This window comes from Danio rerio, chromosome 13 (assembly GCF_052040795.2).
Source record: "Danio rerio strain M-AB ecotype USA chromosome 13, GRCz13ab, whole genome shotgun sequence".
Taxonomy (NCBI): Eukaryota; Metazoa; Chordata; class Actinopteri; order Cypriniformes; family Danionidae; genus Danio; species Danio rerio.
This window is the reverse complement of record NC_141033.1, coordinates 40,555,891-40,572,223: the sequence shown is the minus strand read 5'-3', so window position 1 is coordinate 40,572,223 and position 16,333 is coordinate 40,555,891. Positions and strand designations below refer to the sequence as shown.

At 35.2% G+C, this 16,333-nt stretch overlaps 1 protein-coding gene across 9 annotated transcripts in view; it reads left to right on the top strand.

The window, feature by feature from the left end:
- eys (EGF-like photoreceptor maintenance factor) overlaps nucleotides 1-16,333 on the top strand; it is a 531,033-nt gene that overhangs the window by 254,363 nt on the left and 260,337 nt on the right. For all 9 annotated transcript variants that reach the window (NM_001442782.1, XM_087277984.1, XM_087277990.1 and 6 more), the window contains 1 exon segment: nucleotides 14,553-14,812. In NM_001442782.1, coding sequence (NP_001429711.1) covers nucleotides 14,553-14,812 — 260 coding nt within the window.

The following is a 16,333-nucleotide window of genomic DNA, read 5'->3' as shown; positions in this document are numbered from 1 at the left end:
GGTTGGGTTTAGGGAAGGGGATGGGTGGGGTCATCGGTTGGTCAGTTAGTCAGTCAGTTGTCAGCAGCCTCTAGTGGATTTACGCAGCAACAGCAGGCTTGAATGGCACTCACAAAAGAAATTTGCAGTAGGGTCTGTTTGCCGACTGAATGGGGCGTCACATGAAGGGGCTTTAGGGGCGTAACTTGTAGTACATTAGAGGCGTAACTTGAAGTTATGGGGACATGTCAAAAGTATGTTGTCAGCAAGATGGCGCTGTATATCAGCTATTAACATCTACACCTACCCCACACCTAAACCCAATCATCACAACAAATAATGTCTATACCTACCTCCACCCTAAACCCAACCATCATTGCTATTAATGTCCACACCTTCCCCAAACCTAAACCCAACCATCACAGTTATTTACGTCTATACTTACCACAACCCTAAACCCAAAAATCACTGCTTAACACATAGCCACGAGTTGCAGAGGCTTTAAAATGTGACACGCTTGCCATTGTACTGTTATTTGTAACCACAGAGGGTGAAGCCGAGTAAGCTAACTGTCATGACAAAATGGATGAAGAAGTCAGCGAGTGGAGTTGCATGGTGGAGTTGCTAATTGAATGAGTATAATTATATATCAAATTAATTGGTTGAGGAAAAATATGGAGAAAACTCATGAAAATATTTTATAAAAATAGAATTTTTTTCAAGTATTTCTTGCCAATAACATCTCTTTGTGACATCTCATGTTGTTCAATAACTACAAGTTACGCCCCTTCATTTTACGCTCCCGTATTGCAGTTCACAGTCAGATACACTTGGAAATTTGACATCTCAAAAAGTGCACACAGTGGCCTCTGGTGGATTCACGAACACAAAAACTGCAAAAAAATGTAGCTCCTGGGATGTATTTTGTGCTCTCCAAAAATGCATATAGGGGTACGTAATCAGAATGAGCCTGGGTTGCATAATTCTGATTTCAGTTGTATGTCCATAGTGTGTGTAAACAACCAGCTTATAATTGTAAAAATCCACAAAATCCCTATAAATACGAAAACGCTTTATTCAAATGCAGTTTCAATTTCCCTCTGAGGACCTGCCTGCTAAAAAAAAGTGTTAAAATGCTGTAGGAACTATCAGTGAAATATAGGAGTCTCCGTAGAAACCTGATAGTAAAGCCACTGAGGTCTTTGTGGTTACATTTTGAAGGTAATGTACCAGGGAGTATAAAGTGTTTGCACAAAGCATATTTCATAGACAGCTTCAGCGGTGAGGGTCAGATCAATGCTGAATTTGCGGAAAGTTGTTTTTGAAAGAATGCTTCACAGTCTTAATTTGTCTAGAACTAGTACATGATGTCGCTTAATGTCCAAATGTCCTTTCAGGATGTACTTGTTGACATAGTGGCTAAAAGTGCCTGTCTCTGCCTCTGTCGGAATTTTTTTAATCTTACAAATTATGTAGTAAACATGTCGAACCAAGTGACTTGAGTATTTATCAATTATAAAAGTTTTTTTTTTTATTTAAAAAAGGTACCTTAGAGAGAAGTGCTACCAGGAATAGTACCTTAGAGAGGAATTTAACAGTCAAATGATAGAAAATGACATGAATGATAACATTATGCTAAGCTTGCAAAGTTTGAACCATATGTGAAAAAGGGGGAAGGAGATGTATGAGGGAGATAATGTAAAAAAAGAGGAAGAACAAACTATAAAGTGTGTTGAAAAAATCAAACATGTACTGGGTTATGTCTCTGAGAGTGTCTCGGCTTCATTGTAATAGACAAAGTCTGTTCTTCTTGCATTAAAACCTTCAGACTTGATTGTGGTTATCTAATGAGACGACCCAATTCCACAACATATTCACAAAGACCTTCAAACTTTCACTGACAGCAAAATTCAAAAACACACATTTATTATGCGCAGAATAGTCAGGTGACATGACTTGCTTGTTGTTTGTAATGTTAAAAGAATAGTACTAATAGTGTAATAATGTTTAAATCAGTGGCATAGCGCAAATTGCTTAGGCCCCCCGGCAAAAGTCAAGGTGGGAAATCTCACTGCATAAACAGATAAGCACTTACGAGTGCTTCTGCTGTATGTGTTATAGCAAACATAGTTTATTTCAAGTTAAAACTATTGACTGCTATAACCTTCTTTTACAAATGAGAATCTTGACATTTTTGCATTCAAACCATAACCTATTTATCCATCCATCTATCCATTTATTTGGTTAATGATTTGATTAATGAGCATCAGTTGTCGTTCAAGAAAATTATTAAAATGATCATCCACATTTTTTTTTTTGTTTTTTTGTGGCCCACATTGACCAGCACATTGTAGCTGAGCAGTAAAATATTAATAAATCAGTTTATTCAACGTTACAATCCACAACAATGACGAAAATATATCCACCAACCCTTTATAAACATTCTGGTGCAGAACCTCTTACTGTGCATCATTGTTCAATTCCTGTTTGAATGTGCAAGGCTTTCATCTTTTATCAGTAAAGTGGAATTTTTCTTTGAGTCTTGTGTTTTTCTTGTGTTTTTTTTACTCTTTTTTTTTCTGCTGCAATTGACTCTTTAAAGAAAAATAAAATAAAATCTCTACTTTTGTTAAAGTATTTTCAAGACTCTATTTGAAATATTATTCCTTGTGTTATTGCCTCCTTAAGATTAATCGCTTTGTTGTTCTCCTCATTTGTGAGTTACTACGGATAAGTGTCTGTTAAATGAATAAATTTATGTAAATCTAAGTTTATCATGAATGTTATTTTAAATTTGAGGTTAATACTTCAGGCCCTCTAGTTTTCGCAATTCCACGATTGCTGAATCCAATGCAAAATCAAAAAAAAGTTGCACATTTTTGCGATCCTGCAAAATGCTTAATTTAAACGCAAAATAATATTCACAAAAAAAATTAAATCTCTTAAAACATCAAATTCCAAACCATATAATTAAATTACAAATAATTGTTTTACATGACTCATAGACATTGCATATGCTGCGCATGCGATGTATTTGAGTGCCTCTCGAAAAATGTCGTCTCACCTGCGCCCTCACAATCATTACATTACATGAAATGGGGGCGGGGGACTTTTCAGCCTGTGCATTAAGCAGACGTGGATAAAGTGCAAGTGATTTACATGTAAAGTCAAAGCAAAGATGGGTTTAGACATCCTGTGGCGTGAATTAGGTGTTTCGTGCGTTTGATGCGCTTCAGACTGCAAAAGAAAGTGGGAGCAAACATCTAACAAATGGAGCAATGGAACAGATAGATGGAGATTGGTTCACGGATGACGGCCGCTGAACGTGACGAATTAAAGGACGTTATTTGGGCTTTACATGTGTGGCTGGTAATATGATGTGTGTCAAATCAATCAATTAGTTTGTTTAACTCTTTCCCTGCAGTTAACATGAGAAAACGAATCCCTGCCATTGATGAGTTTTACAGCAATCCTTGTTTTAGGTGTATTACGGTAGGGAAAGCCTTAATGCATGTCCTCTGAGGTACATGATGTCAGATGCTCTGAGGAGTGAAATCGGAACAGAAAATAAGATTGTGGATAAAAATAAGAGTTATACAACCTTCCTTTGGCTTAATCCCTACCGTTTTAGATCTGTTTTAGACCTTGTCTTGACAAGAGAACAAAATAATGAATCTTTCTTTTTATGATTTGTGTCATTGTCATTGTGTCAGATTGCACACCTAACATAGTATATATAATATTTACCATTTTAGGTAACTTACTATGTTAGGTGTGCAATCTAAAACTATGACAATGACACAAATTAAATTACTCATTCATTCACACTCATACACTATGGACAACTTTAGCTTACCCAATTCACCTATACCACATGTATTTGGACTTGTGGGGGAAACCAGAGCACACAGAGAAAAGCCACGTGAACACAGGGAGAACATGCAAACTCCATACAGAAATGCCAAATGACCAGGGCTTAATTTGTGCCGGTACACGCTGGATCCAGCACCTCTGAAATCTTATAAGGCACCTCAATTTACCAATCCCCCTCCTTACTTTAAAAACCCTCTTCACTTTCGTCCGTGACACCCCCACCCCCACTCTTCACTTTTGTGCGCTACACATCTCCATTCTCGGGTAACATCCCGCATCTGTTACCCCGATCTGTTCGGAGACATCTGGTGTAAAAAAAACAGGTGATCTGACCCTTAGATGTCATTCTTTAACATTAATTATGTAATTAGTATTTTGGAAAAACAGTTTTAATCTTCCAAACTGAGGCACAATACAGTTTTGGTGTAGTGCAAAACAGTGCAGTGATAAAATGTAATGTCCAGTCAAACAATCATTCAGAAACTGGCAATGCTTGCCTGGTTATTAATTTGCATTATATCCATCATGGTCTAAATAAGAGTGCTATCTGTCTGATCTATATTACTGACCTCATAAATATGCAAATAAGAGTGATACAAATATGCAGTGTGTGAAATCAAGAAATGTGACTGCCCAGGATTAATTAACACTTATCCTGATTTAAGAATGACCTTGGGTTAATCATTTCAAGCGTGAGAAACCCATTTACATACATGAAATTAAAGATCCTAGGCTTTCAGGTCATCTTCTAAATGTTGACATTGAAATTCCCTTTTAGATGCAGTGTTGAAAATGTAAATGCCAGACATTAAACCAGTCAGAAAATGAACAATGGTTGACCGAATAAATATTCATGTGCTCGTTCATTTAACTTGGGTTCAAATGACCTGGGTCAACAATTTCAAGTGGGAAGATTTACCTTCATGAATTGATTTTTAAGTCTCTCGGTCATTGTGTGCCAACATTAAGGTGATGACCTGGAAATTCACTTTAAGAAGAGATATGCACTTAACTCTTGTGTTATGTTTAGCTTCAATTTGACCTGTTTTGATTTTGAGTAGTCTGAAACACTAGTTAACCTATGATTTATGCAAAAACAATTATACTACAATTGTGATGTTTGCAGGTCAGTTTGAACAACTAATTAATAACTGCTGCATTGAAGCAAAAAAAAAAAAAAACATGTAATATCATTTGCTGAAGTAGCCTCTAATCAAGTTTTAACTTACATTTGTGCATTTGCCAGAAGCTTTTATGCAGAGTAATGTATGTACGTGTTTATTAGTGTTTATTTTAACATTGTCAGAACCATGCTACATTCAATCATTAAGAAGCAGTGTGATATGGCTGTATAGTTGGCTTGAAGCTGCAGGCCGAGTGCCTTAGTGGCCCACCAGTGACAATATCCATACCGCACTGCTATGAGTGTGATATTGGGCTCTATTTTGACGGTCCATGCGCAGAGCGCAAAACGCAAGGCGCAAACGCTTTCAGGGCGTGTCAGGACGCGTTTTTGCTAATTTAAGGACGGGAAATCTGCCTTGGGCCAAGGCGCATAGTCTAAAAGAGTTGAGTTTATTTTCTTAATGAGTTATAGGTGTGTTTTGAGAATAAACCAATTAGAATCTCATCTCCCATTCCCTTTAAGAGTCAGCTGCGTCGCGCCAAGAGTGCATTCGCTATTTACAGGATGCAAAGTAAGTCTAAGTGGAAAAAATTAGCATTTCACTAGCAAACAGTTAACAGTTGACAGTTTTTTAACAGAAAACTGTTAAACAGAGCATCTACTGCGTGAGAATGAGAGATAAATGATCTACTTTCACTTTCGCTCTTGGATAGGGAAACCTTTACGCACAGACATCAATCAGCCTATAAATAATTATTTTCATTTGTTAAGCGCAAAGATTTGTTTCAAAACTATTTCTAAATTCAGTTCTAATTACTAGCAAACGAATAAATGAACAATAATGACCAAGTGTGGTCAAAATACTGAGTTATTTCCAAGTACACCTGCCATGCCCCATATGGTCTTAAACCTGACAGGTGGGCAAATCTAAGCTTGTTTTTAATAAAACAAATATAAATATATATAACATTATACAAAAGCAAATTGTTATGAATGAACTGAAAAAGCCTCCCGAGATGAAGAAGACATAAAAGCAGTGGTTTTTCATATTTATATAGGCTAGAAAATAATATGTTTTGTAATATTTTAATCCTTTATATTTATATCCTATATATATTCTTATTATATCCTATATATATCCTTAATATTTAAATTTTTTCATATGTAAAGATATTTGCCTATTGCTCTCTTGTGCATATTAAGCAGTGCATAAGCGAGGCGCCGGAGTTTAGACCGGGTTAGTTTTGGTCTAATGAAAAATCTAATATAGTTTCTCAAAATAGCAACGCGCCAGCGGTCTGCCTCAGAACGCCTTCCTTTATAGACCAGAACGCCTATGTGCGCACAAATGAGCGCTAATGCATTTGCTATTTAAACAGCGTAGCGCAACGCCTCAAAACGACTCTTGCGCCAAGCTGAAACTACCAAAAGACTATTGAGCCGCGTCTTGCGCCCCACTGCGCCTGGTGTATGATAGGGCCCATTGTGTTTATACAACAGTTTGACGGCATAATTGTGTATTTACAAAAGAAAATTAAACACTGAGAGTCTCAAATCCTTTTGGATGAGGAACTACTTTCTTCTGCCATTCGTTCACATCTGCAGCTGACACCAGAACAGCAGAATCTGTTGCTTATTTACCAACGCCACTTTAGACCAAGTATTTAAATGATTCTCTAGTGTAGTATCTAAAGTGATAACAAAACTTTGCTCACATTTTAAAAGTATAAGTCTGAACGGCATGAAATGCCATCAGTCTACACAGATTATCTAATATTTCTCTGTTGCAATCAAAAGATTACAATAATTACACCCGAAAAAGCCAAAGCAAAGCAAACACTACCAGATAACTTTGGTATAAAAACAGCACTACAACATACAAAAGAAAGAGATCCAACTTATAATGTCACTTACCAGTTTTATAATAATGTGATCAGCTGTATTTTAAAATTTATACTAAGTTATTCTCCCTTATCAGGACTTATTATGCAGTCCCTGTCGCCATTTTGTGGCGGAACGTTAACTGTCTTTGCTCTGCTCAGTATGACAAGCTGATGGCCACCGATGAGCTGAAGCTCTGAAATAATAAATATTTCAAATAAGCACTATCCTTATAAATAAACTGCATAGTTGCAATATAAACAACAATCTCACCTTAATAGCCTCCAAAAGTACATTATGTTTTCCAACAGCTGCAATATTTTTTCAAACTGTAGTAAGTTTTTCATCTGCTTTGATTCTATGTTGACGAAGTAATACACAAGGATGAAGAGGCTGTATGAGTGCTGCTATTGCAGAATATCACACTGCTATCAGCCAATCAGACTTGAGAACCAGAGAGAACTGTGATAGATAGATAGATAGATAGATAGATAGATAGATAGATAGATAGATAGATAGATAGATAGATAGATAGATAGATAGATAGATAGATAGATAGATAGATAGATAGATAGATAGATAGATAGATAGATAGATAGATATAATATTAATGCTGCAATATCAAGGAATCACAGAAGTATAAAATGGGCTAAGGTCAGTATCATAAAAATTGCCAAGTCTGATTTAAAGCAACATTTTTCAAGATACCTGGCTGATTTTCTGAAAGGTACAAACACAACTCCATGTTGCCAATCGTCAGTTTGGAGCAAAAAAAAAAAAACAGCCATTTATGTTTTAAAGCCAGTCTACCACTGCATTTGTAGTATTCTGTATTCGTTGCAACATAAGACCTCATGTGTGTCAAATTGGGATCATGTGAACCTGACCAATATTTTTGTTCAGGTATCACACTGACTAGTTGAAAATACATAGATTTGCTCCCTAAAGTGCGCCATGTAAAAAAAAGCAGCTTTTAGCCACCTAAAAAGCAGAGTTTAGCCACCTATTTTCTTGTCACGTAGAGGCAGAATGAACTCTCACAAATGTGAGAGATAATGAATTGCAGATGGCAGGTAAAACAAATGAATCAATCAATGGTGCACAGCAGGACGAGGTTTCTCTCGATCAGCGACTCTCTTGTGGAATAAGCTGCTGCTTCTGTTTCACCTAATGTGCCCTCTTTCTAAGGGCAGCAGAGGTAGGAGAGAGAAAAAGAGGGAGGAGAGAAAATAGACTGAAAGAAGAGAGCAAGGGAATAGAGGATGGGTTTAAGACAAGGTTTGGCAGCATGGCTGTAAGATCACTGCCACCAAGTGGAATGCAGATACCTCCGGCACTCTCCGGGATTCACTCTGGTAAATATAATCCCAGCTCACTGCTCTAACCTCCCAGTGTCCTACTTCCAGCTGCCTGGGATTTAATGCTTCTCAGACCAATAGTGCAATTAACCTATAAATCCCCTCAGCTGTCCAGAAATCTCCAGAAAGTTATTCCAATTTGACTATGAATGCCAAAAATAGAATAAAGATGTGTTTTATTTGCAGTTTTCACAGCTTCACAAAAACGTTTGGAGATGACTAATAGTCTAAGCACTGGTAATGTCTTTAAAATCCATGTGAACCGGAAGTTGCTGCAGGCTTTTATTTTAGTGTAAGGGCATATTTATAACTGAAACAGAATATTGAGCAGTGGGTGGGGTTTTATTTTTGTGCTCCACCTCTCATCTTTCACTCATAGCTAACTAATTGTTGAAGAGGCATGGCTAAGCATAGCTCGCCAAAGCTGTCAAACTGACATCATCAGTGAAGGACTGCCATTCCAGAGCTGTTGCAAATGGTTCGAGTTTAATTAATTATTACCAAAATAAGCATTATTCTTTTTCAGTTGATTAACTTACACAGATTAGTTGTACAATATGCTCTAGCGAAACAAACACTGTACTATTTGATTTAATACAGATTTTAACACTGGAACTAGCAGAAATTCTATAACTATTAGCAGGGGCGTAGCAGACATTTTAAAAGTGGGGGTGGGGGTAGCTGAATGAGATCCAAAAGTTTACACTCATATAATTATTAATCACCTGTTTCTAAATGGTCTATTTCTGAAAGTGAGGGCGACGTAACCCCCATCCCCTCGGTTGCCCCTGACTATTAGTATTACCTTAGCAGTCATTCTGACCGTTCTCATATAAAGCATCATATGGACATATTTACATTCAAAGCTTTTGGTTATACAACCTATGAATGTATAGTTAGACCACCCTGCGAATGTCTGCGCCTCACTGCTGTTTTAAAGACATTTCTAAAGTAAAGATTATGTTTTTGTTAGCAGGAAGTTGCTGGGCAACAGGCACACATATTTAAAGTGGAAGTGAAGCAGTCAGTCAGGTTTACTTTATTTTGTAAGTTGGTTTCCGCTTTAATGAAAACATATAAAACACACTTAAATAATGTAACCATTTTGACATCACTATTGTCACGAGGGTTGGTTCCGTTCACTCAGCTAAACAGATACATTGGAAGTAAATGACTGACCATGGGGACTTCAAAGCCTAGTTTAACTCAATGCATGAAGTTATGGTTTTGGAACTGGTGCAAATACAAGCATCAGATGTGTGTCTAATATATACAAATGTATTCTGTTTTCTATTTTGTTTTTCACATGGCAGGTTTTTACATCTTTCATACATGTTGAGAGATCAAATTGATCGACTTGAAAGAGGAATATGTCTTGATATAATACACAAAGACGTGACTTAGTAAAGCGTAAGGTCATTTGCTTTAATTGTTGCATTAGTCTGAATGTAAATCCCCTCATAAGGTAGTGCTGCTGACCAACCCCGTGGCATCAGACACAGAGAATGTGAGTGCCCTAGCTCTATCAAACATCAAATTTTCTGCAAAATAGTTACATTAATGGAGTTTATTAAATATAATTTTATTAAAATGGAAACCAATTTACAAAATAATTGCTTCACTTCCACTTTAAAGTCATGGGGAAAAGTAGCAGACACTGAAAAATACAAGCAGTAATTTTGACCACTATGGTTGTTCTAGGTAGAAATAATCTAAACTCATTTGTGTTTTGTAATTTTAATAAAATATCAATGTTAGAAGGAAATATTAATGTTTAGTAAAAGTCAGGAAATTATTGATATTTGCGTTTTATTTAAAATGTATTAAATTGCAAAAGTTATAAACCGTCAAAATGTCCACCAATTAAATTAAATATTTGATATTTAACTATTTCATATGTTTGAATTGTTAGTGCGTATTCATAGTGTTCATTCCATTATGATTCACCAAAACCTTACAAGAAAACAAAACCTTACCAAAAAAAATGCAGTGTTTAGAACTGGATAGATAAAGGCATAGTTCACCTAAAAATAACAATTTCCTGGTAATTGACTCACCCCCAGGCCATCCAAAATAAAAGTGAGTTTTTAATCCTCAGTAGAACATCAAAGCAGAATTTTTGATAAAACCGTGGTCACTGCTGATTTCATGAAATGCAAATGAATGGCTGACAGCTCTTTGAGAGTCAAAATAAGACAAAAAACAGACAAAACTAAAGTAAAACTGTAACTCCAGGTCATACATAAAGATCATATGAAGAGAAATATTTTATCTGTAAAGCAAATCTGAACAGTATTACCCTCAGAAGGTGGTTAAAAAGCTGACATACATCAACTAACCAGAAAACTGTGTATATAATTTTTTTATACAGATTGTACAATTTTAGGGCAGAAAATGGATTATATTCATTGTATTTAAGTTGTTTTCAAATATGTCATGTCAGTAACATCATGTTTATGTTGAAGAAGATGGAATATTTGAAAAATGAGCCCTCTATGGTTTATATTTGCATTTCCACCATATGATTATGACTCACTGCTCATTTTATTTTAATAACATCTCACTGAAAAAAGTTGGATGCAGAACTGTTGCAAACAATTTATTTGTATTGAATTTAAACAAACAAATTAAGTTGAATAATGTTCAACTTAATTTGTTTGCTTAAATTCAGCCCAAATAAATTGTTTACAAACACTTAACGTAAAAAAAGAGTAAATCCAATGAATTATCTTTGAATTGTTTTTTTCAGTGCTGTAGGAATAGCATATCAAGCTTCGTTTAAAATAGGCAGTTTGCAAAAAAAAATTCCCTTTCTTTCATGAAATTAAGTAGAAGGAGACTGGTTCATGGCACACATTGTAATCCATGTCTAAAATTAACAAAAAATGATTTTCAGAGACGTACGACATTCATTAGAGAAAAGCACCACAGGGCTAAGCCAAGTCAGAGTCTGCCACTGGGGGAATTTGCTTTTATGCTACAAGGTCAATGTGTGCCAGGAGTGTCAATCGGTCGCTTCATGAATGAATATTTTAACAGCACAATATAGTTTTTCTCAGGGTTTTTTTCACACAAAGTACTTCAAGTCACTGTTTTTCCAAAGTTGGGTCTTGAACACTTCTCATGCGGTTCAAAACGGACTTCATGTGCTGTGTATAGTATTATTTTCTTGCTGTTAGGTAAATATAGTGAAAAATGTGTTTTTATGTGTTCAGTGTCAAATTTCCACGTGTCCAGAGCAGTTTAATCTCTGTTTGCACCATAAGAAGATCAATTGAAAAAGATCAAATTTTAAAAAGGTTGTTAACACAAAATGCTCTTGTTCGTATTACATTTAATTGGTGTATAATTAATATACAATATGTGCTATGTTAATGTACTATATGTTTGCAAGTATTCAGTTTTGGAAACGCTGAAGAGGCCAGTTTTGTTTTTAAATTGCTGCTGCTTCGTGTCAGTTTGGATGGGGGAAAACAGAGACATATGAAAATGGAGCTGTGGCTGCCGACATTCACCCACATCTGATTAGGACTTTTTTCAATATTAAGTACACAAAGTTTACTCTTGAATCCTTTGCTTTTAACTTATATAAAAATCATGAGGACACGTCGGGTAAATCTTCATAGGGAACAGTGCAGGCTACTTTATTATATCATTCATATCACCCTAGTTACGCTGTTTAACAATCTTAACAATAAAATGAAAACACAAAATAAGGAACTGGCTATTTTCATTTGGATATCAACAACATAACAGACACAAAAAGTGTTGAGGCATCGTGTAGCTGCATATTTATATGATCGTCATCTTTACTGTATGCATATTTATAACAAAACAAAAAACTCGAAACATACATTTTGCTGTTTGTCAGTTTTAATAATAGTTAAATAGTAAAATAAAAATAGTTTATACAATATAGGAAATAAAGGCAATCAGTCAGTCAAATGTGCAGAATCAGTGTACGTTTTTTCATAATTAATATATTAACTTATCTTCGCGTTTAGCCAAAACACGTTACCTGAGAACCAGTAATAGATTCAAAAGACCAAAAAGTAATTAGACAGAGAGAGAAGATGAGTTAAATATCATGTTTAACAACTTTATTGAGATGTGATTCAGCAGTAGATTCTTGATGAACTGTCTGACATGTGCTGCTCTCACCTGGGGAGGTGTGCTCAAAGCAACCACTGACTGCCTAAAGCTCAGACATGCCCATACACTTCAGCGCATGACAGAGTGTGTGTGTGGTCATGTGATGTGCATTTTCAGCAATATAATGTGGACTTTTCGGAAATTCTATGTGAAACACCAGTGTGGATGTGGATCTTTTTCATTCTAAAACGCTGTTTTAAAACTAAATCGTATTAATGTATACAGTGCCTTACGCTGTATTCACACCAGATGCGGAACGCATGGATAAATTTCCCTATTCGCATGTAAATAGACGAGTAAACATTTGAGTTTACTCACTTCATTCTGGCGTCAAAATCCGCTTCATTCGCGCGTCAAATTTATTTCAGAACAGAAGCGGGTTCACGTCATGGGCAGGGCTTCTGTCTGCCCGGTGACTGTAGCTTTGTTGCTAAATGACTAACATGGGTTTTATTGAGAGAATAACTGTGTTTATGTGCTTTATGAAGGCAAAAAAACAGCGTTGATACATTTAGAGCAGTGTCGGAGTCCATTAGATCCTTTCAGAGGTGCACCCAGCTACGTGAACTCATGAACTCCTCCAAAAACTTAACCTGGATGATGAAAGCATTCAGCAGTGCCCAGTTTGATGAACTAGTGGTGTGTGTAGGAGGATTTTCCCCTGGGCGCTATGTCGTAATCAAGCCCCCCACAAGAGCAAGCTCCAGATTCGTTGATGCGACGCGAATGTCTGCTGAAGTTCAGATTTTCGAACTCGAGCGGTTTGCGCAAAACACTCAGTTCGCGTTTCATTCATGCTGCAGGATGTCTATTTGCGCATTTGCATTGACTTAACATGTGAATCACTCATGCTTGACACTTTTAACGGGTCTGGTGTGAACACAGCATTAGATACAATTTTTTAAATATACCTTAGATAACAACAAAAATACTGTAGAGCAGAGCATTGACAGAATTTTGAGGTAGACATGTTGTGTTTTGTAATTTTAATAAAATAACGAAGTAAGAATAAAATATGCACACATTTAGGAAAGGTCAGGGTACTATAATAATAAGGTTTTATTTTAACAAAGTTATTAAACTACTACATTTTAAAAGATCAAAATGACTGCCTTAGTTCTAGTGTTATAATAAAAATTGAAGGTAATATAATATAATATAATATATAATATAATATAATATAATATAATATAATATAATATAATATAATATAATATAATATAATATAATAATGATAAATTTTAAATATTTTCAGAACTGCTAGGTGAAACACCAGTGTGAACGTGGATCATTTTTGTTCTAAAACGCTGTTTTAAAACTAAATCGTATTAGTGTAAACACGGCCTTGGATACAAATATTTAGATATTTTCACAACCCTCACCTCAACCGTATTTTGGATATATTCCTTTTCTAACCAATTACCTTCAGGTTTTAGAGTGTTGTATTATGTTCTGATCAGTTGATTTAGGTCTGTTTGATTGGGAAGAATTTGAAAATGTGTACTGTCAGTTTGCCTTCAGGAACAGGGTTGGGAAACTGTGCATTAGATTTTTCCAAGATTTAAGATCAGATATGTCCAAATGGCTCACAAAAGATGATTTTTATCATAGGTGGCCTTTAATTGTCCAGATTTAACAATTAAGTTACAATTCTTGTGTTTTAATACTGTTTGCACAAAAAAACTATGTTGTGATGTTTGTTATAATAACAGTTTAGATTTTTGTGTCTTTTTATGTCAGTATCATATAAGGGTTTTATGTATAATAGTAACTATGATATGTAAAATGCAGGAATAGGAATGTGTTGACTTCACTAATATTTTAACTCAGTATGCATTTTATCCCATGGATGATAATTGTAATTGAAAGACTTGTGAAAATGTGTGTTTTACATGAAAAATGCAAAAAAAAAAAAAAAAAGAAGAAAGAAAAAAAAATAGTCTAAAAGATTATTAAAGAGTATTGGAAATTACTTAATGACCCGTTTGTGTTGAAAACTGTAAAACTAATGGGTAAAGAATGCCCAACTTTAATTAACAGTAAAAAATCATGTAGATCTCAATTATGATACTATTATGATACTATTACTATTATATTTGTCATTTTTGATCATAATTCAGTTTTTTCACACAAAGTGAAACAATATAAAAGTCTTATCTACAAACGTCTCCTCTGCCTAATAGGTGTGTGTGTCCTCAAGGATGGACAGGCCTGGACTGTGATGAGGATGTGAAGGAATGTTCTTCCTCGCCCTGCCTGAACGGGGCACATTGTGTGGAGTCTGATACCCCAGGGGAGTTTTCCTGCACCTGCCCGCCCTTCTTCACCGGGCCCCTCTGTGAACAGCCCTATGACCCTTGTGAGCTGCAGCGTAACCCCTGCCTGCACAACTCCACCTGCCGTGCCCAGTCAGACGGAACCGCCCTCTGTGTTTGCCCAGTCGGTAAGATATACAGTACCAACCCAACTGTATCCTACCCACTGACCCACCCACCCGCTGGGGGAGTGCTGTCATTTACAGGCCTTCTGTTCTGTGGCTTTGTTTGCTCTTTTGTAACTTTTTGTAATTCAGTTGACTTACTTTGGAGCTGGTTTTACAGTTAAAGTCAAGCAGTTTTTGATGATAACTTTTGTTAGATGCTTAGTTGGTAATGAATGGGTTATGGCAGTAAATCTGGAAATATCAGAGATGTTTCGGATTGGAAAATAAGCCACACCAGGTTATAAGTCTCACATTTTTATAATTTGTTTCTAAAATAAGGTAAAATAGACTAAGGTATGGTATCCCCATAACACTGGAACTACCTGAAATATACAGTATAGCTACTACTATTATTATTATTATTATTATTATTAATTTGTTTTTATTTATTTATTATTATTATTATTATTATTTATTATTATTATTATTATTTATACTGACTGTTCATTAAAGACTGAATTTTAGTCACATCATATTTATATTTGAAGTTTCTATTGATATTTTAGAATTAAGCTTTAGATGTCTGTCATATTTTATGAAGTCATTATTATTATAAAAGTATTGATTTTATAAAACAGTATTGGTATTAGTGGTGCTAATACAGCCTTTAAACTCCACAAAGGTGCTTACCTCACTTTGCAAGTTTGAAAAGACATGTTTTTGCTATAAAAAAGTTATGTTTGTTAGCAGAAAGTTCTTATGCAACAGGTATGCATTTTCAAAGGCATTGAACAAGTAAAGTACAATGAATTCTAAGGTAGACATTTTGTGTTTTGTAATTTTGATAAAATAATAAAGAAAGAATTAAATAGGCACAATTTTAAGAAACGTCAGGGTGCTATAAATACACAAGGTATGGGTTTATTTGAACAAAGTTATTAAACTACTAAATATTAAAATGATCAAAATGAATATAATATAATATAATATAATATAATATAATATAATATAATATAATATAATATAATATAATATAATATAATATAATATAATATAATACAATATAATAGTGTTAAAAAAATTAAAATGCTGCCAACTCTCAAGCATTTGGGGTGACCCATCATCTCACCAGCCCCCACTCCCACTTTTTGATTATTACCGCCTAAACCTCCCCAACCCACTCTTTGTGCGTGTGTGTGTGTGCGTGTGTGTGTGCGTGTGTGTGTGTGTGTGTGTGTGTGTGTGTGTGGACATGTTTTTGTGACATCAGGGCACAAATCCTAACTAACCCTAATCAGTCATTAGAATTGAGTTATTACAACTATTATGTTAAGAAATGTGTGGGGAAAAAATCTCCTTTCCATAAAACAGATAATATGGGAAAAACATACAGAGACCTTATAATTCAGGACGGCTAATAATTCTGACTATGAAACTGAATGTTTACCTAATATATTTTCCATAAATTTAGTTATTTAATGCTTTAAAAATGTTGAATCACAAGTGGGTGCATCTTATTGTTTACAGTCTATAATAAGGAGT